The sequence below is a fragment of the Lampetra fluviatilis genome, chromosome 15 (assembly GCF_964198595.1).
Source record: "Lampetra fluviatilis chromosome 15, kcLamFluv1.1, whole genome shotgun sequence".
NCBI classification, from domain to species: domain Eukaryota; kingdom Metazoa; phylum Chordata; class Hyperoartia; order Petromyzontiformes; family Petromyzontidae; genus Lampetra; species Lampetra fluviatilis.
The window spans coordinates 666,837-691,232 of NC_136289.1; the positions used below are offsets into that span (position 1 = coordinate 666,837).

The 24,396-nt window shown below is 53.1% G+C and overlaps 1 protein-coding gene across 4 annotated transcripts in view; it reads right to left on the reverse strand.

Moving 5' to 3' along the window:
* Positions 1-24,396, reverse strand: part of LOC144936087 (protocadherin Fat 1-like) — a 109,526-nt gene that overhangs the window by 39,893 nt on the left and 45,237 nt on the right. For all 4 annotated transcript variants that reach the window (XM_078862923.1, XM_078862924.1, XM_078862922.1 and 1 more), the window contains exons 3-6: positions 9,292-9,606; positions 3,111-3,172; positions 2,216-2,530; positions 1,103-1,313 (exon numbers count right to left, since the gene is read on the reverse strand). In XM_078862923.1, the coding sequence (XP_078719049.1) occupies positions 1,103-1,313; positions 2,216-2,530; positions 3,111-3,172; positions 9,292-9,606 (903 nt within the window). The remainder of the gene's footprint in view (positions 1-1,102; positions 1,314-2,215; positions 2,531-3,110; positions 3,173-9,291; positions 9,607-24,396) is intronic.

Sequence of the window (24,396 nt, forward strand, 5' to 3'; positions counted from 1 at the left end):
CTTGAAGAGAGGCACGGTTGAACTAAACATTTTGGCAAAGGTGACAAACGCAGCTGCCTGGTGGCGTCGACGGAGCGGGCGGTCCCCCTCCTCGCTCCGGCTCACCGCTCCTCCTCCTTTCTCTCATTGCCCGCCCACCACCCCACTCAACGGTGTCAGGATGTAAGTGCACCGCATGTCGTTTAAACTTTTTTTTGCACCGTACGTATCCAACCGTGCTAATCGGAGGTGCGGGGGAAGGACAACAAACTAAACAGAAAAAGCGGTTTGAAAGAAATTAGTTTTCAATCTAGAACTACGTTTTCAATCGCCTTGCCACATTCAGTCTGATTAGGATCGCTCAGTGATCCTTTTAGTTTTTCTTACCAAAGAGCACGATTTAAGTTAAAGTTCGGCAGTACAATGTTTGAGCTATTCATACTTTTTCGAAGCAAATTATCAGTGCTGTTAATTGCGCTGCTAATTCAGTGAGTCGTCCAGACAATGCACACGAGTATCTCGATTTGAGGTTTTCGTGACTGCAGGGATCCATACTCCACCAGGTACTACGACACCACGCAGAACCTCCCCCCACCCCTCCCTCTCCCCCCCCTTGCTCCTCCCCCTTCATTGCCTGTATAACCTCTTACCACACCAACTCTCTCTCCCACTTCAGCAAAAAATTATTCTTGCTGTGGTTTTCCCACCTGATGATGATTGCTTGTGTTGCGATCGAAACGTCGTGATTACATTTATTTTATTTTATACCTATGTGACTTTTCCGAAAAAACCACAGAGTATGGATGCACAGGAGTGTTGTGTTTTAAACGTTTGGGTTATTTTCTTGTGGGCAAGACCCACAGAAGCATGGTACGGCCGGCTCTACCACCCCCACAGGGGCACTCAGCACGTTGGTGTCACGCACAGCAGCCCGCGTCCCCAGGTGACCCACCAACCCCACAAAAACATCGCCACACCGAGGTGCGCAACAGCAGTAACGGACTGCTGTGGGCGAGCATACGTATGCACGTTGAACTTCTTTCGTAGCGTACGTAGCCAACCGTGCTCATCGGAGGCGAGGGCAACGGATCTTCCGGTCTCGCCGCCGTGCGGAGGAGCTCACCGAGGATGGCGAACCACAGCGGCACGTCCTGGGGATGCGCGGACACGATGCCGACCATGTGGTTCACCGCGTCGCTCTCCAGCACCGTGAAGCTGAAGACGGGCTCGTCGAATCTCAGCGGCTCGCTGGACGCCCGCGGCACCATCACCCACTCCATGTGGACGCGCGCACGCGCCACCTGCTGGGGCCGCCCGTTGTCCACCGCCTTCACCTGCGGGGGCACCGAGGGTACGGCACGAGAGGCACGGTCACGAGCGGCGGAGGGAAACTCGCCTCCGGCAGCGGCAGCAGCAGCGGCAGCAGCAGGACCGCAGCAAGCGATGGCTTCTCAACCTCCTATCAGACTCATGCCCCCACTCCGAGCTGAACGAAGCGGCGCAATGTCCGGCAGCGTGCGTCTTACTTGGCCGTGGCCTCGGCTCACCGCCTCGACGCGGAGACCAGTCACTGGTTTGCATGAGCAGTGATCGCGCTGAGAAAATACGGCTGAATTATTGGTGGATGCAATGGGGAGTGGTCGTGTAGCGGTTAGCGCGCTGCTCTACGAACCTGGCGACCCGATTCCAGCTCACGGCCAACACATTATCTGAACTGGTCCTTGGCCTCCCCTAGGTCGACTCAGCCTCAAATGAGTAACTGGTTTGGTGTGTAAATATCGTCACTGAAGAGACAAAGGCAGCTGGGCGTGGTGCTGGCCACCCACCCCCTCGTGTACCGTGCCGGCCTTCATAGGTGCCCGCTAACAGCGCTTTCCCCAAAAGTCCCTTGAGGCTACACGGGGGATCTTTGTGCGCGCTTGTGCGTGTGTCCGACCGGGGCCCACCCCCCTTCGCTCGTTGTCATCTTTGGTCTTTGTGCGGGAATAGCGGTGCAGTGGTTAGCAACACTACATTATAATCCGAGTGACCTGGGTTTCAACTCCAGAAACAATACAGTGCGAGCGGAAAATAGAATCAAGAGCCTGGCCTTGGCTTCCCCCGTGGGCAACTCAGCCTGAAGTCGACGTCCAGCCTGAACATTCGCACTGGGCAGACAAAGGTGCCCCCCCCTCACCCCGCCAGCAGCGCTCCGGACGGCGGCCGAGTCTCCCGCTCATTCCCGGCTTCTTCTCACCGTGAGAATCTCGTGGCTGCCGGCCTGGAAGGGGTGCGCCGTGGAAACGACCCCGGTGGTGGGGTCGATGAAGAAGCGGCCGCCCTCGTTGCCGCCCTCGATGTAGTAGGAGAGGTCGGCGTTGGGGCCCTCGTCGGCGTCCGAGGCGAACACGCGGTACACGGGCTCGCGGCGCCGGCTGCGCTCGCGCTCGGGGAGGCGTGTGCGGTACACGCGCTGCGAGAACGCCGGGCGGTTGTCGTTCTCGTCGAGGACGCGCACCGCCACGCGCGCCGACGACGAGCGGGGGGACGGGCCCTGGTCCGACACCGTCACCTGCCGACACGAGCACACAAAGACAAAGGAAAAGACCCCCGTGTAGCCTTAACAGAATGTTGGGGCAAGCGCAGTTAAGCAAGCACCTATGAAGGCCGGCATGGCACACGAGGGGGTGGGTGGCCACACACCGCGCCAGGTACTTATTTGAGGCCGAGTCGACCTAGGGGAGGCCCAGGACTGGTTCAAATAATCGTCACTGGTGTTGGCCGTGAGCGGGAATTGAACTCGGATTGCCGGGTTGGTTCGCAGCGCGCCAACTGCTGCACTATCGCACACAACAACCGCCATTCGCCACTAAGTGGTGGTGACATCACCACGGTGCTTGTGCCAGGCTAGGCACACATACACGTTCACGCACGCACACACACACACGTTTGGCCACAAAAGTGCACGCAGAAACAGGTAGGAGACCGGTTGGATTCGTAAAGCGTGTCAATGCAATCGCATCACAAGGCCCCGTGCAAATAGGGGGGGGGGGGGGGCGTTTTAATTCGCAGCTGTTATTATTCAGGTGCGGTAAGAAGCAGGGAGTGGCGCCATGTGACTGGGCGGCAGGCGGAGTGTGGGACGATCGAACCTCCATGACGTGCTCGGCCTGCTGCTCCCGGTCCAATTTGCGTGCGGTGGTGGAGATGAGACCTGAGAGGCGACACAGAGCGGCAGCGCACGCGGCTTACACGTCGTTCACCTCGACGCAGACACGGCGACTCCCTGTTAGTCTACTTGGGGGCACTGTTGCACAGCTTGCGCCTTGGAGGTGTGGTACATAAGCTGCTTTACGACATTGTCAGCGTCGCAGTCGTCGTCGTTACCATCCTTTATTTAACCAGGAGACAAAATCAACCCATCGAGACGCGACAAACAGCACCGCTTATTTTGCAAAGGCGGCGCCACCTGGAAATACGCGAGAGCGAGCAGGCTACAGAGCAGAGGCAGCACAGCCAACGTTCCGAGTACGAACGTGGGCAGCCATCACGATTCAACTTTGGCTCCCCATTGCAACAAGCGCAGTTTTTAGCTCGGCCACTCATTACGACACTAAATAAATACAAATTAACGCTGCAATAAATAGGTGCACCGGATCACGACCGTGGAGTGGGGACCTCTTGACGGAGCGCGAGCGTGGGCCATCTGGTATCGGTAAGGGGAAGCAACGGGCCGCCGTGCGTGCCGGCATCTCCCCGGGGCCGGTGGCCACACGACGCCCCGGCCGACTCGCACTCACGCGGGCCAGCACGGCTCTTCGCCAAAACGTCGAAATTGGGATGACGCCGTTTGTAAAATAAAACTGCCGTACAAACACAGGTGCAACACTACAACGTATGTGTATAATCTGTTGCACTTATGCGCGGAGATTAACTAACAATGAGGTGTGCGCTGCATATACAAAATCTGTTAAATATATTTGTTTACAAGCCTGAATTAAAGTTCGCTGCTGATATTGGTATTCTCGTCATTTAGAGATTTGAGCGAGCACGTTGCTCGGACCGCAGTGAAGTAATGACTGTGTTAATCGCTACACCACTGTCCGTACAACTCCAAGGTAAGCGTGCAAACACACGCACTCCTCCATGTGCCTTGACACATCAAAGCCCTATGACACAACAGGCTTGCACATAAATCAAAACGGGTGCAGCATGACAGTCTCCTGTTGAATCAAGCCGACCGGGCATGTACCAATACTCAACGATGACAAAGGCCGCTGCAATGAAATGCACATCCCATGAGGAGCCGTGTGCATTTCTATCCTTGAATTTCAACATTCACGCATCCAGGGGTCACATCTCAGGATGTGGCGCCTCTCTGCCCGGCTCTTGAGCTCTCGTATTTCCCAGCCGTGGCTCCCTTCTTAGGGCCACAGGTGGCACCTCGGATGCCGGGACCACATCTCTGCTGTCTGCCGGACGTGGAGACACGCGGCTGCAATCAAGCGCTCTCGGAAGCGAAGGTTCAGCGCATCTTGCAGATTCCATCGCGCAAGAGACGCCCTGAACACGTTTGTGCTTGTAGCCATTTCCTCTGGGCATTCCGGCCTCCTGCCACCCACCAAAGCAGCCATTCGGGAATTATCCAAATCTGCCAATGCAAGGCTCATTCAAAATAAACCAGGGTCAGAGGCAGAAAGAAAATTAATTGCAGGTGATAGCGGAACTTATTTCACGTGGAACTGAATTTTTTGAAAGGGCCCCCCCGCCACCCACGATTCGAGTTGTGCGATAATTTAGTGCGATCGCGTTTCAGAGCCTGGAACACGTCCACGAGCACGCCACTCCCGTCAGCCCCCATCGCGTTTCGGGCGCAGGCATGCGGCAACGAGGCCGCGCCGGCTCCTCCTGGGGCCCGGCGCCAAGGGTGGCGTCCGCAGGGGGCGCCGCGGCGCGTCTCAGCCCTGCCGCCTCTAAACAGGAAACATCGGAAGTTGTTGAATTCCGTTGCGAGCTTGCGCGAGGAGCCCCGCAGCGCGACCTCAAACCCTCGACTCTCGCAGCCAGAACGGGCAACACCGCCGGCCTTGATCCTGCTCGACAACTCACGTTTGTAGCATTCGAGTGTCAGAAGTAGAGCTTTGTGATCATTAATTAAACGCTTAAGCACTTCGTCGTTTGCCTCCTCCGACGTGTTGAAAGAATGAAAAAAAAATGCGTTAAGATGGCATGAGGGGAATTGTCCTTTTTCAGATCAACAGGCGTAGAGAAGGAAGGCAGCCTAAATAATGCACGCCGAGCCAACAAGAACACTTCACAATGCTGTGCCTTGAAAAGATTCCTATTAATATCTCGAGATGGTTGCTGGTATATGAACCGGGCATCGATAATAACTCTCGATATTGAGCCCCACGCGTTACTCTCGGAGCTGTGCTTTTGCCCGGATGCAGGCATCAGGCTCATTGGCAGTGTGGTGGTAAGAAGCCTCGGTATTTCAAGTGCCTTGGGTGAGTGGTGCAAATTCCACATTCCTTTGGCAGGGAATAAGATGGCTTTGGCATACCGAGAGTGATTAGAGTAGAGTGGGAATGTAAGTGTATTTTAGCCAAGTGTTACCAACGCCCCTGTGTGTGTGCGTGCGTGTTTACCTCATTCCCAGCCACCGCATGCCTAAACAGCCTTCGTTCGGCCAGATAGAGGGGGCTAAACAGGCGCGGCACGGGCTGGAGAAGAGATGGAGTGATGTGGCGCAGGAGGATGTGGAGCTGAGTGGACTTGCCGATGACTGGTGCCAGCGGTGTCAAGATCGGCCTCTGTGGAGGAGGCTCGTGAAGGACGCTGCTACTGGGCAGTTGGAGGCAGTCGCCCTCCAGCAACAACGGAGGGCGGAGGAACGAAGCTCACAACAACGAGCGGAGCGCCGGGAGGCTAGGAGCCACAGGTGGTGCATCAGCCAGTCATCTCAGTCAGTCGATCCGTGGCACCTGGGTCTGCCCCGTGACCTCCTGCCTGCCAGCGGGCGTTCGACACTTCACGTGGCTACAAGGTGCACATAGCCTGGCACAAGCACCGTAGTGACGTCACCGCCACTTCGTGGCGAATCGCGGTTGTTGTTGTTAGCTCTCTCTCCCTCTTCCCCGTGCCCCGTTGGCTTAATTCCGGAGACAGCTCGCCCGCCCGTGATTCACCCTCCGTGTGAAATCAGCCCGGCCACAAACGGAATGCAGTTGTTCCAGTGATACTTCACAAAGGATTCTCCTTTCGCGAATATATACGTCTCAACGATGAAAAGCACATGAGTATTCATTGGGAGGGAATATACAAGAGAATGTTTGGCGCTTTGAAGAAGAGCCACAACCCAAAAATGTTGGCTCACTGTGCACTTTTTACTTAGATGGCAGCATTGGTGCTCCATCAGAGCAGTCAAATGTTCCACATCGTCCTGCTACACCACTGCAAGTGAAGTTCAACTACGTTACAATTTTACAGCTACCACTAGCAGCAGTCCAAGATGGTTTGTTCAAACAGACACCACGCAGCTGCTCTCCCACACTGATTGATCCAGATGCCGCTAGTTCTAGCTGCAGGCAAATGCACTCGACACAGGGTCTCCTCCTGTGTGCCACATCAGCCAACCTCTTCTCGAGACGTGCCTCGCGCTCCTTTAGCCCCTTCTATCTGGACAAAAGAGCGCTGCTTTGCCACGCCCTGGCTGAAAATGAGGGCGACACGACCCCCAGTCGTCCATCGTTGTCTGCCGAAGGTCCTCGTCATCTCCCTCTGTCTCGTGGCTTCAAAGCAGCGGTGGAAATCGCACATTCCCACCACAGTGGAGCCCAGCCTCTCCGTAGGGCGACCATAACTTGAGTTGCTGGAGGGACGATGCGCCGAGTTCACCTCCGACCGGGACCTGAATTCAGAGATTAAAATTTTGCAGGACGAATGTTGCGCCGCGGTATTGCCCAGTTGGAATCAGTACTGACGGCAATGACCTCGTTATTAATCTTCGAATCGCAAGTTTCCGCCAAATGCGGTGAAATGTGTCAGAAAAAACTGCATCAGCAGTGACCACCACCGGCATCGTCATCAACGGGCCGGTCAAATTCCATGAATTGCACCGGGCCGCCCACGACTCCCATGGCTCCGCGCACGGTCCGAGCACGCCGGCGGCGGCGCGAGCTCTGACGAAGGGGAAATGCCCCGCGGCACGTCCAGCGACACCGTCACGGCGCCGCTACCCGCCGAGTCTTCGCGTGGATTCCTCGGCGATCCCTCGGCCGACGACGCCCAATCGCATGCCCCACAGCGCTCTGCTGCAGAACCCACGGTGGCTAGGAGACGTTGACTACCTCGTCGTGGGTTCGATCCCGACCCTGACGCCTGTATATTTGGAGTTTGCATGTCTCTCTCTCCCAGTGGTCGTGTGGATTTTTTTACGGGTCCTCTGGTTGTCCCTCCAATCAATGTGTGTTTAGAGTATTTGGCTGCGATACATTTTCATGTGATAAGCCACTTCGTTGAGCTATCATTTATGGCTAGGTGGCTTCTGAACAGAGCTATGTAGCTCAGTAGGCCTTATCTAGTCAAATAGAAATAGTTTATGGTTTTAGTTTATAGTACCACCTCTCAAATGTTCTCAGGATTAGCCTCTATTAAGACTCTCATCCTAGGCTAAGTCAACGAAATGCTTTGGCAACGCCACTGCAGTGCCGGGTGTCATCTGAGCTGGAGAGAGTTCACGACGAATCCACGGAGTAAATGAAATCCCCTGGGGAATCAATGGGAAATCAGCTGCTCAGAAGCTTGCGGCGTGCCGCAAACAATTCTCCGGGATCCTGGCGAGTTACGAAAGGAGAGCCGCCGTGAGGCATCGTGCCACGGGCGTGCGGGATGGAGACGCTGCGCAGCGAGGCATGAACATCGGGGGACGCTGCAGGCGACGAACTGCCCCTGGGCCTTATCCTGCTGGGTGCTCAGCTTCACTTGCCGACCGCTTATTCCTTCCGATATTCGTAAGCCGCTGGGAGCTATGTACTTTTAAATCGTCTAGATTAAAAACTAATTTCTTGAGAACTGCTTTTTATGTTTAGTTTGTTGTCCTTCCACCGGCACCTCCGATAAGCACGGTTGGCTACGTACGGTGCGAAAGAAGTTCAACATACATAAAAAGTCTCGAGGGTGATATTTAAGATATCATGGACGTCTCCTCGCCGCATGACTCCAATGACACAGGGAAAACTAACGGCGATGACATTTTCTAGGAATGCATCCGCCATGCGCCATAACCGCTCTCCTCCGGAGCGGCGGTCCGGCTGTCGCTGGGACTCGCATGGCGTGGAGCCTCCCCCCACCGAGCGCCATGGCCGGGCCGTACCCTCGTGTCTCCGCGGAGAGAAGTCACTGCCACAGTGCACCTGCTCTTGTCAGTACAGCAACGTAATAATGGATGTGCTCTGTGTGTGTGTGACCCACACTACGCAAGAGTGCTCTCTACTGACGACACAATCGGCCAGGGTCTGCGGACGTGCGCCGCCCCCTTCCTCTCTTGGTTCCCCCCATCACGTCGTCCACAAACGCCACAGCGGGAGGTCTTGCGAGGGCAGGGGGCCGCGGGGCAGCGGGGGGCGAGTGGATGCGAACATCACCCGCAATACCCGTTTTGCAGCTTTGCAGTTCTCCTCTGCCGAGAGAGTCTGGCAGGGGCTGTCACACGATACACACACGGAGCCGCCACTGGGCCACTCCCGTGTGGGGGCTGTGGGGACGCACACAAGCTGAAGTGCAGCCTGTGGCAGAACGCACACAGAGGCGCCTGCCACTTGGGGCCTGTGGGCTCTTCTCATACGAGCTGACAAAACGTTTCGCCCCGCAGCTGGTCAGGATGCGGACGATGCAGCCGGTGTCCGTAAGCAGGCGTCGGTCTAACGTTGAGTCAGCCAAAGTGGCCCCTGTGCCTCGCATAGATCGCTCTAACACCCCTGTGATAGGAGCGCAAGCTCGGAGTGACATATCGCCCTATAAAAATAAAAGTTTATTAGAGAAAGACAGACCATTATATGGCGGTTATATAGAGGAGGGGGGGGGGGGTGAATGTGGGTGGACGTGTCGCCATGAAGCTCCCACGCCGTGCCGCACAATCCGGCACGCTATACAATGCAGGAGACACACACACCGCTATTAGATGGAGGGAAAAACACACGGCACTATTAGATGGAGGGAGACACACATGCTATGCGATGCAGGAGACACACGCATGCATGTCAAACTTCTTTCACGCCGTACGTTAGCCAACCGCGCGACGGAGGAGACGCGCCACGCGACAGTGGAGCTCACCGGTGCGGGCGTCGATGGAGAAGAATCCCTGGGGGTTGCCGCTGGAGATGCGGAAGGAGAGCGGCGCGGCGCCGCCCGCGTCCGCGTCGCTGGCGCGGACCTGCAGCACGGCGAGGCCGGCGGGAGAGTTCTCGGGCACGGCGGGGCGGTACATGGGCTCCTCGGTGAGGGGCGCGCAGTCGTTGACGTCCTCCACCTCGACGAAGACGTGCAGCGTGGATGCGAGCGGCACAAGCGCGCGGTCCACGGCGAACACGCTGAGCCAGTAGCGCGAGCGCGTCTCCGCGTCCAGCCGCTCCGCCGTGCGGATCACGCCTGCGCGACACACAGAGTTCGCACGCGGCATTCGTATGCGGGATTCGCACACACGGCATTCGCACGCGGGTCTCGCGCACGCGGGTCTCGCGCACGCGGGTCTCGCGCACGCGGGTCTCGCACACGCGGGTCTCGGCGCAGGGCGACCTCCACAGTTGCCTTCCCGCAAAGCGGTTCTTGTTTTACACGGCCAGGAGTAACGATGTTTTCGGGTAACCCGAATGGGATTTAAATTGACAAGCGTCAAGTGTTGTGTGGTCGCAGCACCGCCCGGCCACAATTGCTTAAGGAAAATGTGAACTGCTGGGAACTTGATATTCATGGTGCACTGCACCTCACCACAGGCAGTCAATTACTTAATACTGCCATAGTCCAAGTTTTATTCACAATAGCCGGATGTAGAACGGTTCATTTAGTCAGCAAAACAACTTAAATGAGATGGTGTGCACTTGGCTAATCAGATTATCCAAAATGCATTACTTATGACAACCGACCAAGTTAACTTCACAAAAGACAGTAAACTATTCATTTAAAACACACAGCATGCGTATAAAAATGCGGTCGTTCTAAAGCTTGGCGCTGGGGTGAAAAACCGTCGGCAGCTTCCCCGCGCCGCCTCCTACGCCGCTCGATTCCCGGCACCCAGAGCCTGACTGCGGCTCACGCTCCCCCCGCTCGCTCGATTCACAAAAACGACTGTCCTCAATGAGGGAGAGTAAGCGGCGGCCGCTGAGATCGGCTCAACAGGAGGGGCGGATTGCACGAGCGCACGCCCCGGCCGCAGCGGAGTCACCGTCCACGTAAAACTGCGTGGGACGTCGAGGCAGATTTAGGGGCGCTCTCGTTTAAAACGGGGCCCGAGCCAAAGTAAACACGCGGCAAAGAAACCTCGTGTGTTGGTTTACATTTGCTCTGCTCTAAACTTTACTGCTAAATAGGCAACCGCCTGACCTCTGGCATTGACCTTTGGAAACAAATGTACACTCTTTGTTTTTCTTTTGCATTCAACGACAGGCAAGTTAAACCCCATTACGATTCAGTTGCCACGGCCACCGACGAAAGGATTCCGCCGCTATTGTGCCGGGCCCCACTTGCAACCCGGCCGTTACGAACACACACAGAGGATGTCACGCCAGCGTTTCCGCGGATGGCAACCTCCCCCCACCACACCACCCCCAGGCTTCCACTCTGCGTTCATAGTTATTTAGATCCCTTAATAAGCACGTGCGGCAGAGGTTAATTATTACCTGCGACGCACAACTCTACCCGGGCAGCACCTCAACCGTTTGTGCGCAAAGCCTTGAGATTTAATTTGGAATAGACACGGTATAGTTGACCCTCCCGTGAAAGTCAATCACTAAATTGCATGCGGTTCAGGAAAAATGGCAGGTAACAGCCACCTGAGCGACAGGGCTCCACCCCCTACCCCCCCCACCCCCTCAGTCTGACGGTCGCACACCGCACGGATCGCAGTGATCAATCTCAAGCTGACGTGGATCTTATACTCGAGCAGCACAAGTGCGGAAGGAATAACGCAAAGCGATATTCAAACTTTCCACCCGCCCGCCGACAGGAAACCCGAAGGCCCCTTCGCTCTTTGCAGTGTGATTGACTGCCAGCGCGCCGTCCCCCTGAATAACCGAGCGCCACCACGAAACTCGCCAGCTGCCCTTTGTCACGGCACGCAAGAGCCGGTCAACAGCTCTCTGCCAGCCAGCGCAGCGCGAGCCTAATCCCGGTCCGATCTCGGCACCGTTGAGGGAACGTAAATCCCATCGACACGTGAAGCCTGCCGCTCGTGCGATCACAGCAGAAAGAAGTTCAATATGCATACATACAGCGAGCACCTGGTGTGACATCCGAGGCCTTCCACTTACACATTTCCACGGTGACGATGAACCGTGTAAATTTCCATACAAACTCGATTAACGGCAGCCCCCTAAATCACGCTGTTTATGGCGCGACCCCCACGGCAAGAGAAACCCGCGCAAGCCCCAGCTGTCCTTGGTGCGCAATCTGCTCGGCTTTTGGAGAAATTTATTGGTCGCTGGTAAAAGGTCAATATTTTTTTCTGTCCCCCAGATTCCTATTCGGTCATTGTGCACAGCCCCGCAGAAGCCGAGAGATGCAGAGCTGCGATCCATGGGCACCAATAAGTCAGAAAATGACAAACACCGGACCTCAATTTGGAAGAATCCAACTGAAGGGACATGAGGGCGGCCCACTGTTGGTACAGTTTTAGGTGCACGTTAAGATTTTGGTTGGTGGTAACTCATGCATCTTGAAAAGTTACGGGGGGAGGGGGGTGATAAAAGCAAGTGACAAGCCAGCAAACCTGACCATTCAGCGAGGATCCACCACGAGGGATCCACCACTCCCGTGTTTAGCAGCATACACAGCCAAATGTAAATACAGCTCCACTCGTGATGTTTACACAGCATCCACTGCGGACGATCCACACACACGCCATGGGCGACTATTACAACTACAGGCAGAGCTGGCATGAGCTACATTTGTCGACAGGCATCGCCGTGAAGCACGAGGGAGCAAAGGGGAGCCTTGGCAGCACCGAGAGCAAAGCTCGCCACCACACCTGGCTCCAGCTCCTCCAGCATTGGGGTGGGGGGGGGGGCAAAATGTTAACTACCTCGCCTGGTATGCAGGAGGACCTGGGTTCGATCCCGACCCTGAGGCCTGCTTTATATATTTGGGGCGTGTCTCTCTCTCTCCCCGTGGTCGTGTGAATTTTTCTCCGGGTCCTGATAGTTTTTTCCTCGACATTTTGAATCAACATGCGTTTAAGAGTATTTGGCTGCTATAAATCTACACATAAGCCACTTTGTTGAGCTATCACTTGTGGCGGGTCTTGCCTGGTAAACAAAAACATGGTTTAGTTTGTTGGGGGGGCAAGGATAGTGATTCACCGCAAAGGAGAAGTGATCTTGGGTGGTGCCAAAGGGGCATTTGGTGGTGCAGAACCCCACACGAGCACGGGCCGTGCTTCCCGAGGCCAGTCAAGATAAAGTGAGAATGCTCATGGGTAATGGTAAGAGAGAGAGAGACAAAACACCAACTTCACAGAGGTAACACCGTCATCTCCACAGGTAAGGGCCCACTAAGCTATATACAATGAGCCTCACTGTAACACGGCTTAGAATTGGCATCGACACCCAGGGATTAAAGGTCACGGCCCCAAAACCCCATCAATGAGACGAAGCGTGCCGAGCGAGCTGCCAACGATGGCTGTAACGGAGCCAGGGCTGGAGGCCTGCGCCTCCTCCTCCGTGCCCCGGACCGACGGCTCGAGCAGGACATAGGGATGGCGCTCCACTCACGAGGCACTCCGCTCACCACCTGCCCCGCATTTGTTTCGACGTTAGACGAGACACAGCCTTGAGCGTGCATCGCAACCGCCTCTGGACTGCACATCCCTCAGACGGCCACTCACCCCGCACCCCCACTCACCCTGTAAACAGCACCGCTGAAGTGCCTTCAGCACAGGTGCGGGACCGGCAATATTTGTACCAATTAGCGTCTACATTTCGACTGTTAGTACGACAAGTTTTAAATAAACACACATAGCTTTTGCACATGCAGTGCACATTTTTACGAGTCTTTAAATCCAGTTGTTTTCCAGCCTGAACTATTTTTTCTGATGCAATGGGTTTTCTCGTCATTCGCAGAATTGAGTCATGAGTACGTTTTGCGATGGCAGATGCCTTAGGCAGGATGCTATGGATCATTCCGAATTGCAGCGGCAAATGGCTTTTGTAAGGTCCGCAAATATCGCACTTACAATCTCTTTGGAGTCAATTGGAGAGTAAATCTGACCTATTAATGCCAAGAAGCCGGTCATGGTAATTTCAGAAGAGAGATCAGACTGCTGCAAAGGCTATAAACATGGCACCAATTAGGCATCCGCGTCAAAGCCTGCTCCGTTAGGCAGCTGGTTTATTGGCTTATTTATTGCACGTCAAATGACATTACGTTTGGATTACAGCAAGCGCGGCCACATGTGTGGGAGCCAATGTTTGTGTGATGGCGAAATCAACTTCTGAAAAACATCCGCAGGCGCGAGACGCAATGCAACGCACCGCGAGTGAATGGGCGAGCAGCGCAGCCGCGTGATCGGGCCTCGTGCTGCAGTTAGGTTTGCCGTGAGGATGTCCCGGATTTAATGTCGCTCGTGTTCACGCCGGATTTCGCGAGGCCGGTCGACATCCTGCCGACCCATTTTTGGGAATTGGCGTCTACAGCAGCCGAGGAGGGGTTGTCGGCAAACGGGCAAGGGGTTGACGTTTTTAAGCTGGCGTAATTAAGTTAACTACGAGTAGACTGATGTTATTCGAGCAGATGAATGTTAGTTTTATTGACACCACTGCCAAAGCAGCATCCCTAATGTTTCATTCTGGGCAGCTTGTAGGTTAGGTACAAAACTTGGCCCTTAAGCTTTCGCCACTGCAGTCAATGACATTCTATGCGAGTCATCAACCGTTCTGTCCTCACTGGGACACAGTTCAGTCGCCATTTGTTTAGTCAACGTCAGCGGTTGGTGAATGGAGACACAAAATTCTACGTTCCAATCTAATGCAGCCGGATCCACGTGGCTTTGCCTTCTGATCTCAACCGTTGTTTCTCCGCACCAATAACCTCCAATGTGGCAGAGTCAACATGAACTGCGTACAGACACGTTCACCAGCAAGGCTGAGCCAACGCCACCTCCAAAAGAACGATGCCAAGTCAAGTGCCATGAACTTTTGTCCGACCTGAAATCCCGACACCACAGTGTTGTATTTCTACTGTGCATAAACATTTGGAGCTCAGGGCCTGAAAATCGGATCCGTGCACAGCAATGTCACAACAGCCCATGGAACACACCCCAAAATAGTTAACGTGCAGAAAATAATATATACGCTAAATATAAGAGAGAGGCGCAGAGGTAACACTCGTGCCTCACAGCAAGAATGTCTTGGGTTCAACTCCCAAATCAGGAACCTGTGTGGCATTTGTAAGTGATTCCTCCCCACCCCCAACCTGTCCTGCAAGTTCCCGCTGGGTTCACCGGTTTCCTCCCAAAGCGAACGGAAACAATCTGACCGCTGTCGGCCAAATACGTCCAAAGTTACCTGCAGATCATTCAATGGCATTTCAGCACACGCAGCAGGAACACCGCTCCCCCGTCGGAGCGCGCCTTTTCTCCGACTCGGGGACTGCTCGAAGCGCTGCTTGTACCGTCTGAACCGAGCACGCCTCATTTGCGCCGTCGCAGCCACGGCCCGCGGCCTTTATCAACTCTCCGCACCCTTTCTTCTCGCTCTTTAGCTACGAGCACGGCCGAGGAAGTGGAAGCACAACTGCGTGAGGGTCGCTTTCATTTTCAGCCACGATTCAACCGTGCCACCATTACCCCACGCGGTCGGTAATTGATGTCGTCGTTTTTAATTCGCGAATATAAACAAAACTGGTGAGAAACGTGCCTGCTGACCTTAACGAACGCCATCCCAAGCTCGATATGGAGAGCCGGGTTGATAAACACTCACTGGCCATAGCCATTATTTAGCAAAGTTGACAAAAAGTTGCCATCGTGTTAAGCATGGAACTCTTTTTAGCACTGACCAACTGGCAGCGGGTGGTCGCGGCACACTAAAGTACAGTACACTCTGTACTGTACAGTACACTCTGTACTGTACAGTACACTCTGTACTGTACAGTACACTCTGTACTGTACATCAAACGTATACATCAAACGTACATAAATGTTATGCATTAGCCAAGTTCCCCGAGTGCTGGACACTGGAGCGGTGTTCTAATGTCTTTGTCCGGAGTGTGTCGGTGACCATTCTATGAATAGTACGCAGTAGAAGCCAATGCAGTTGTAGTTGACCAGCTTGTGAATTATGTTAGGCAAAGCTCAAGCCAAGCGTCAAGGCATCGTGTGGGTGTTGAGAGGAGCTGCCCATGGATTAGCGGTAAACGACTGTCCCCGGAGCGTTCCGCTTGCCAATGCTCCATCACCGGCAAACTTTCACCCTAGACGCGGGTGAGTGCATTTCAACTGCTTTATGGAACAAAGTAAAATGTTTGCCATTCAAAAAAGATATAAGCACAAAAATGTAACTACACACGACATAGTATTCAGAATACCTTATGGAGATTTTAGATGTTGCTCCGTAGATTGTCAGAAAATATAAATGGTAAATGTACACGTAACGTAGGCTTGTGCAAATCCCGAGTGAATTCTACAGCACAGTACACACATTAAATGCAGTGAAAAATGCATTGAATTCTACGGCAAGCCAACATTAATGGAAAAATTCCGAGAGACGCATTCACGATGATTTAGTTTCATTTGAAAGATAAATCACGTCGGGATATAACCGTGCCTAACGCGCGCACCGGTGAACTCTGGTGTACGCTTCACGCTCATTTGTAGCGATGCTCGTGTTGTTTAAAATGCGGTTCTTCTCTCCCTCGTGAATGCGAGAGGCACCAATTAGGGCGGGAGGGGGAGGGGGGGGAGCAGGGGGGGGGCAGGGGGGCACGTGGCCCAGCGGGAGGCTCCATGACCCCAGGCAGTAGCAGCAGAGGTGGCGGCACCGAGCAGCGCGCCGCGGTCGGTCGCCCTCCGTGGAACGGACGCCACCTCGAGCGGCTCCAGAAAACGCGCGTCCTCCTCTCAACGGTGACCCGGGCCCACGGTGCGACGTCAAATTCATGCATTTCGGCTTTGATCCCAATCGCGCACAATCCAATTATCCGCGCGACGGATTATCCGCACGTCACAATTCGCTAACAAACTAATTACGCGCGGCTAGGCATAAGTGTGCCCAGTCTGATGTTATCGGTAGCCTCCTTGACAGACATTAAAGTATACTTCAAAGAGGCCTGCACTCGTGTCAGAGCTTAATATCACAAAATGTATGGACTTTAAACCTTCATATTTACCTGCCAAAGTCTTGACATTGATACCACGAGGGAAATCATCAAGCTAGCAGACGACAGAAGACCATGAGGCATGATTCAAACGGTTGTACTGTTATATTAGGGCTTAATTTCCCACAGGAAAAGCCATGATTAAAAACAACCATTACGCGGGCAAAAAAGGAACACGCAGACCTTAGTTCTGACAGCAATTAGATCCACGGAGATCAAGAGAGTGTGTGTAGCTAATCAGCAGAGGGGCTTGCGAGAATTACAGGGAATCTTAAATGTTGCTGGATATGACGACGTTCTTTGGGGGAAAAAAACATGGTGTTGCAAAGCACAAGCCTAAAGACATAATACTCAAAAGGCTAAAGACATAATACGGCCAACAAGAAAGGTCTCAGGTGGCCAGAAAGAAAGAACATAGCAGATAATACAATATCCGCACGTTGCTTGGATCAAGCAGGGCTGTGGCCATTTGGGAAAAGAGATGAAGGGAGGAAGTGGAGCGAGTGGTGTGCGGAGGAAGACGCGTGTCGTGAGCTATCGTGGCTGCACACAGCGTGGACGAGTCAAATATAAATCCGGTAGACGGAGAAGCGAAGTTGAGCAAGCAGCATTCCAGTAAGAACACGCTCGTGTCGTGCCAGCGCAAGCCAAGGGGCGCGCAATACACACGTGCCTCCACAGCCATTAGGCGGAGATTTTTTTTAAACTCCTGTATAAATGATCAACAATTTCAAAAGCCTGACGTCGCTTTCACTGGTGCCGGTGACCCGTCACGTGGTGGTACAGCAAATCTGTCGTGAATATTGACACTCTACCTCGAGACAATTCCATCACGGCCGTAAGGGCCGGCAACCTGCGTCTCTGCGGCCGCATTCGGCTCTTTATGGACTGCTTCGTGACATAACACAAGTGTGTGTGTGCAAGTGTGTGTGTGTGCAAGTGTGTGTGTGTGCAAGTGTGTGTGTGCAAGTGTGTGTGTGTGCAAGTGTGTGTGTCTGCAAGTGTGTGTGTGCAAGTGTGTGTGTGCAAGTGTGTGTGTGTGGGGGGAGTGGGTAGTGGTGGTGTACCGGTTAGCGCACTACGCTACGAACCTGGCGATCCGGGTTCAATTCCCGCTCATGGCCGACACCGGTCATGATTATCTGAACCGGTTCTGGGCCTCCTCTAGGTCGACTCAGCCTCAAATGAGTACCTGGTGTGGTGCGTAAAAACATTGCCACTAGGGAGACAAAGGCGGCTGGACGTGGTGCTGGCCACCCCCCCCCCCCCACCGTCGTGTGCCGTTCTGGCCTTCATAGGTGCTCGCTAACAGCACTTGCCCCAACAGTCTGTTAAGGCTATACGGGGGATCTCTATCTCCGTCTCTCTTTGTGTATGTGTATGAATGAATTCACGTGCACTGCGGCTCTTGAAATATTACGTTTTGTACCGAATTCGATTATTTTTTTTATCTTCTTGTTACTCTGGTTGGCGACTCCTGGGCTAGACCAAGCCCTCTACTTCAGCCATCTTGTTCGTGACGATGGCGGCACCTCCGCATGGCTCCGAGTGACGCTGCGCCCCGAGACTCCCGTTTTGGCTGCACGCCGCCATGAGTTTATCGGCATAATGGACCTGGAGACTTTCCACGTGGGCCTTTGTATCAACGTTGAATTACTTTCCATTACAAATCCTGTCTTTAAAAACAAAAAAAAACTTGAACCTCGAGTAAATACACCTTTCAGCAAAGTTCTACTGAACTGCCTTGGTTCGGAGGCTTTCTTTAGACAATGGCTCGACTGCAGTGCAACAACAGACACTCTTTTAGCCTCACTCTCATCGTGTGTGTGTGTGCACGAATCCCTTGTGCTGGAGCGCCCTGCTCACTCGCACAGAGCACCGTTTACAAACCGCGTGATCGGGGGCATGTCACTTCCCGATTTCTCTCGGTCTGTTACGCAAGACGAGTAACGCGCAAACACAGCCCCGACTTCAAACAGTCAACCTCCACCCCAGGGGTACAGGCAGGGCGCTACAAGTGTTGTCGGTAGAGCCTTGATTCGGACCTGGGAGGTTGCAAGTGGAAATCAACACGTGGAAGTAAACAGTGGCCATACTTGAGAGGGATTAACCCCACCCCCCCCAGCACGGAAATGTGGAAATTCCACTGCTGGCTCAGACCCATCAACAGAGATAATATTCACCCCTCCCCCCTGTCCCGCACTTGACTCTACACTCGCCCGGGAAAGATTTCAGTTTTCATTTATTTGGAATAACCCTGTGAGCCATTCGGCTCTTGATTCGGGTGCAACCGCAACAAACAATTAAATTACAAGATACATTAAAAATTTACTGTACGCAAATTGAAACATCCCCTACAAAAACAATGAAATCTTCCAGAAAAAGCACCATTTGTTTATGCTGCGTACTAAACTGTGCAAAAAAAATATCCCATTGTGATGTTAGATCACAATATTGCACCATCACGGCACTCTTCGTTGAGGGCCCCGGATGAAGGTGGCCAGCCACTTTCTCTCCACGGAATGTGTAGGGAGGAATCGAGAATGTCTAGAGAAGGGCCACACATACACACACGGGAGAACACTGAAAGGGCCATGCAGGTAGCCGGTGAGAAACACCGTAGGATGGGTCCACCATGCAGTTGGCCCTGTCCATCAGTGACCCCTTCCAGAGTTCACCGCTGCACAAGGCCTCACGATAGCGGTGACGCGACCCCAGCGGTAGCGCATTCGCCGCTCGCTGCAGAGATTCAACGGTTCGAATTCAGCGGCCGCCCCGGTTAATGCTGTGGTGGTGTGTGTAGTTACCGTACAAATAACTACGTGCCGCCTGCTTCACAGTGGACATCAAAGCTCTCGTTACGTCATTCGCGAGAGCCGGCGCAATTGTGTGCCAGGGTCAAGGTCCAAAATTTGGAAACTTACGCAGCAAGTTACTCGATTGGGATTATACACAGCAATCGTCAGCCGCGACTGCAAAAACACTTAGGCAGGGCCCTCCTAAAAGAGTCCTTGAGACTCTGCGAGGCTGTCATGGGTAAACAAGCGTGATAGTAAATATTAAGTGGTGGCACGAAGAGGTAAAGTGACAGTACAGGGGATCCCTTGACCGGGGGTCGCCACGAGAACGCAGCAGCTCCACGCGGTGTGCGGTTCATGACACGAGCCGGGCCACGACCGCCTCGATGACCACGTCAAAATATCTCAAGCACCGAAGTCTACAACACCGCGTGAGTGCAACGTCCGTGCCACTAAAGAGACACGGAGCGGTGAAATCCGCTCGCGCTCAGCAGCGACCCACATTGCTGCGGCGCACAACCGTGAGAGGTGGCGACGGCTTAGGGGGAGCTCTTCATCCAACAGCGGATCAATCATCACCGTTTCAGATCGCAACGATGCTTTTGGAAAAGTCTCATTGTCTTTGCGAGTGTGTGTGTTTGTACGCACACTGTGTTTATATATATGCATGCACGTATACAATCCACGGTCAAAAGCCGCATGACCGCTACCACCTAAACCACGCGGCGTGTAAACATCCGAAACGAATTTATTTGGCAGCAGAAGCACGGCTAAAACTTTGTCTTTAGGCAATCAAACTGTCGCTTACATTCAAGCGAGGCGCTCACTGCAACCACGAGTGCCTCCAGACAATGGAGACGGAGGGCAAAGGGGCCAGGAGGGGACGGCAGGTGACACTTGCTCCCTCCCCCTTCCCAACATGTCACCACCTACGGGTCCACCCCCCAAGGATCTCACACTTTTAATAGCAACCCTCTTTCCTTCCTCGGGCACCCACGGCGCAAAGGCGGTGGCGGCGGCAGCGGCAGCAGCAGGCCACTTATTAGCTGTAGAGCTAGAGTGATCAGAATATCCTAAACACATCAAACTCTAAGGTGTGCTTCAACAGCAGCGGCGGTACGGAAGCCATACTCACGGTCGTAAATATGCACCAGTTGTTTAACAAAAATAACGAACTTTTAAGAGGATATAGGGAACAAAACAACATTCTATAAATACATAAATTACAATATTAATACAGTCTGTTGTCTTACATCACGGTAGTTGCGTTCCTGAAGAACACCGCGCGACGGAAAAATCCCGTTATAATAAATAGCAGAAATACAGGGGAAGGCACAGTCCGTGATAACGCGTGAGATGCCTACGCAGGCTGAACAAAGACTGAGGGCGCGTGGGTAGCATCTAGAAGCATCCAGCAGCATCCCACTGCCTTGTGCGATGCTTCGCCGAGGCAGCCTTACAAACGCTTATTCCTACATCATGGGACCTCCTTTGCCAGTACTAAAAATATGAAAATTGGTTTTTCCCTTTTTCTGGCAACAAAACAGGGGAAAACCTATTCTCGCAACGCAATTCCGTTCACTCAATCGCGTTATATCAAACTCTCATCCGCGTTAGAAAAAACATTGTTCCCCCAATACATTTATTGTGTTATATCCAATTCGCCTTATGAAAACAACACGAGGTGTTATGAGAGAACAAGACGATACAAATATTACCGTGCACATTTTTAAAATTAATACTTTGAATGCTGTGGTGAAACACTGCTTCCAACGTGAAGCGAGCGTAGAAACCCGGCCCGTCCAGTCCCTGGACACCGCCTACTCCGACGTTCGGACCTTCGGGGGTTGTGGGGAAGTGGTGGAGGCGCCGACCCACGCGGCGCCGCGTCACTCGCTAACAAACGCTAACAATAGAACAGAGAGACAGGCCGAGTCGATAGTGTGAACATTTCCACAGTCATATCGGCAAGTCAAGGCAGAGCGCTACGACGGCCTTCAGACTGTCAAGTCGATGCAGAGCACAAAGGTGACGTCCACAAAGCCTCAATTGCAACGCACGCAAACCGCATGAACCATCCCAAACTAAAAGTTGGACCATTTTACAATTATAGAAAATCATCGACACGCGCAAACAAAAAAACCCCTCCAAAGGTTCCTTCCCATTTTTCAATGATTTAAGGAAGTTTGTAAAGATCGGGGAGATGTAATAATTGGGCCCAGCTCAATCAACTGTAATCCGGTGAAGGTTCCACAGCAATTGAAGACGGAACAAGACATTTCCTCCCAGACGCCCCCTCTCTCCTACAAGCAGGGACGACGCTGCCGGCCGCCGCAGGGGCCGAGCGTCGAGCGGGTAAACAGCGAGGCGTTTGAAGGCTGCGATCTTGTTCGCAGGCCAAATATTTTCTCAACGGCAGCCTGCAGGCAAACACAGCTGCCAAGCCAATGAATGGCGCCTTGTTCGCATGCCGGCACAGCACATCAAAGCCGGCAGCTGAGACACACAATTATGGGATGAGCACAACTCCCACATCTACACAGCACCAAACCACACACACACAACACACAACCGCCACGATCACAATACAAAACAATCACAGTCACAATACAAAACAATCACAGTCACAACACACAACCGCCACGATCACAACACACAACCATCACGCAACACACAACCATCACACAGCCACACAACCATCACACAACACACAACCACCACACGCAGTCACACTACACACAACCATCACACAGTCACAACACACAACCGCCACATTCACAAACAATGAGACAGCTACCACACAATGTGATCCATCCACTAAGTATGACCACCACCACCATCACTACACATCACAAATGTAACTACCACTCATCAACACCCTCAACCACAACACACGCACAACTGTCAACGCATGCCTACGCAGCAAATTAACTGGCACGTGTAAGTTTACAAAAGGTGAATTAACCATCGATCTCTGCAGGCTCCACACATCATTATCGATCTCTGCTTTGTTTTCCCAACAAGGCTTCACCGAGTTCCAGGAGGGTCCCGCCTTGTTTTCATCAGGAAGGGGCAATGTTGCCATCGCGTGTGATCCCAATTGAGTAACCTGCAGGTAATGCTTCAGCATTGGGATGTTTTGTCAAATAACAGATTACATTGAATGGGGTTTTTCTTTAGCTACAGAAGGGAACCGGAGAACCCTGGAGGAAACCCCACGAGACTCCACGCAGCAGCAAGGCGCCCGAGTTGACGCTCGAAGCGGGAACGAGCTCCTGCTGCCCGTGTGGCCACGCCATGGCCCCCGAACCCAGCGGACACCTCGGCCTCCACCCACTGCCACTTGCAATCGTCGAGGTCGAGGGCCTACCGCCCCCTCTCCCCCAGCGTTTACTCTGGCAGGGCCACGGGGCCCGCCGCCACCGCCGCCGAACTGGCACGGGCACACGGCCCCTGCTCACGGCAGGGCGGGGCACGAGCCCATCGCGGGGGCTCGTGCCCTCGCACGCCTTCTAAGTGCTCGCAGATGTCTCCAAAACATTCGTAGCCCGAAGGTGGAATTGTGAAAAAGAAATCGTTTGAAAAATTAGAATGGAGCGGGTTTTAAACAGTTGACTGTGGCTACTGGGAATATAACGGAATGTAACCTTAGACCTCCTGAAGCCGGGGACGCATATATACCGGGGGACCCCGAGCGTCGGATGCAGACCGATTGTCTGATGTGACAATGACCGATATGTGCAAGCTCTCCTGTAGCTGCTGCGCAAGCATTGCACATGCTGACAAGTGCTACAGAAGCAGAATACACAACATCGTATCGGAACACCAAAGGCAGCTCTAGTCCCAGCAGCAGTAAAACCACTGAAACGCCTCCCACCATAACCCCAGTGACACCCCAAACCCAAACACTCAATACATACAAAACCACTTCTTGAGATGTTAACTCCTTCGGCTGGTATACAAAGAGTCGTGGGTTTGATCCCAACCTTTAAGTCTGTATATTTGGAGTTTGCATGTTATCCTCGTGGTCATGTGGATTTTTGTCTGGGTCCTCAGGTTTTTTTTTCTCTCCACAGTTAGAATCAACGTGTGTTTGGAGCATTTGGCTGCTATACATTTCCAGTGATCAGCCACTTCGTTGGGCTATCATTTGAGGCCAAGTCGCTTCTGAAAAAGAGCAATATAGCTCAATGGTTCTTACTTGGTAAATTACAAAAAAATTGTTTTTAATAATTGATATTCTTGGTGCTAGCCACAGCACCAACCCAACTATATAGACTGGTTCTTGGTAGTCATTGTCGGCTACTCCAGGAATGTTCCGGACATTCTTACGTTAGCAATTCCCGTCAGGGCTGTGCACGCGTGCCAAGGCGGCTCTGTGAGGTGGGGACGGAGTCTCTAGCCCTGCCCCCTGACTATCTGGAGACACGCTACCCACAATCCCTCACTTCTGCACACGGGAATTGCGAATGTGAGAGTGTAAAGAAGATTCCTCTAGATGCCTGCAACGATGACAAAAGCAAACGAACGTTGGCCTCAATTCCATCCCCAAATGTAATTTTAGCCTCAGCGATAGTTCCAACACCAAGGCCATCGGAAACATCAGCCCTAAAAGTGAACCCTAACCTTAATCTCAACAATAACGTTAACACACGTGGCCCTGTCCCTCGTCCCAACCCTTTGCCCAACCCAAACCTCAGTACCATTGCTAGCTCAACCATATGAAACGCAATTTCAAATTAGGAAATGTTATGTTTCAGTTTTACCAAGGACACGTCGAAATGTTTTATGAATGGATAAAATGCAGTGACCGTGAGCTGCTGCTAACTTCAATCACTAAAAGCCACGAGGGAATTAAAATCTGAAAATGTTCGAGTGTTGATTGATGGACACAAGTGTCACTAATCTGCCTCATGTGTCCAGGAAGGTGCAGAGGCTTAATCCAGCCCTACCCATGAACCAGAGAGATATGCAGTCACGACTACGGCAACATGGGAGCTCGTGGAAATTTCTCCGATCCACTCACTACGATGCTCGCGGGGAGCGGCAGCAGCAGCCG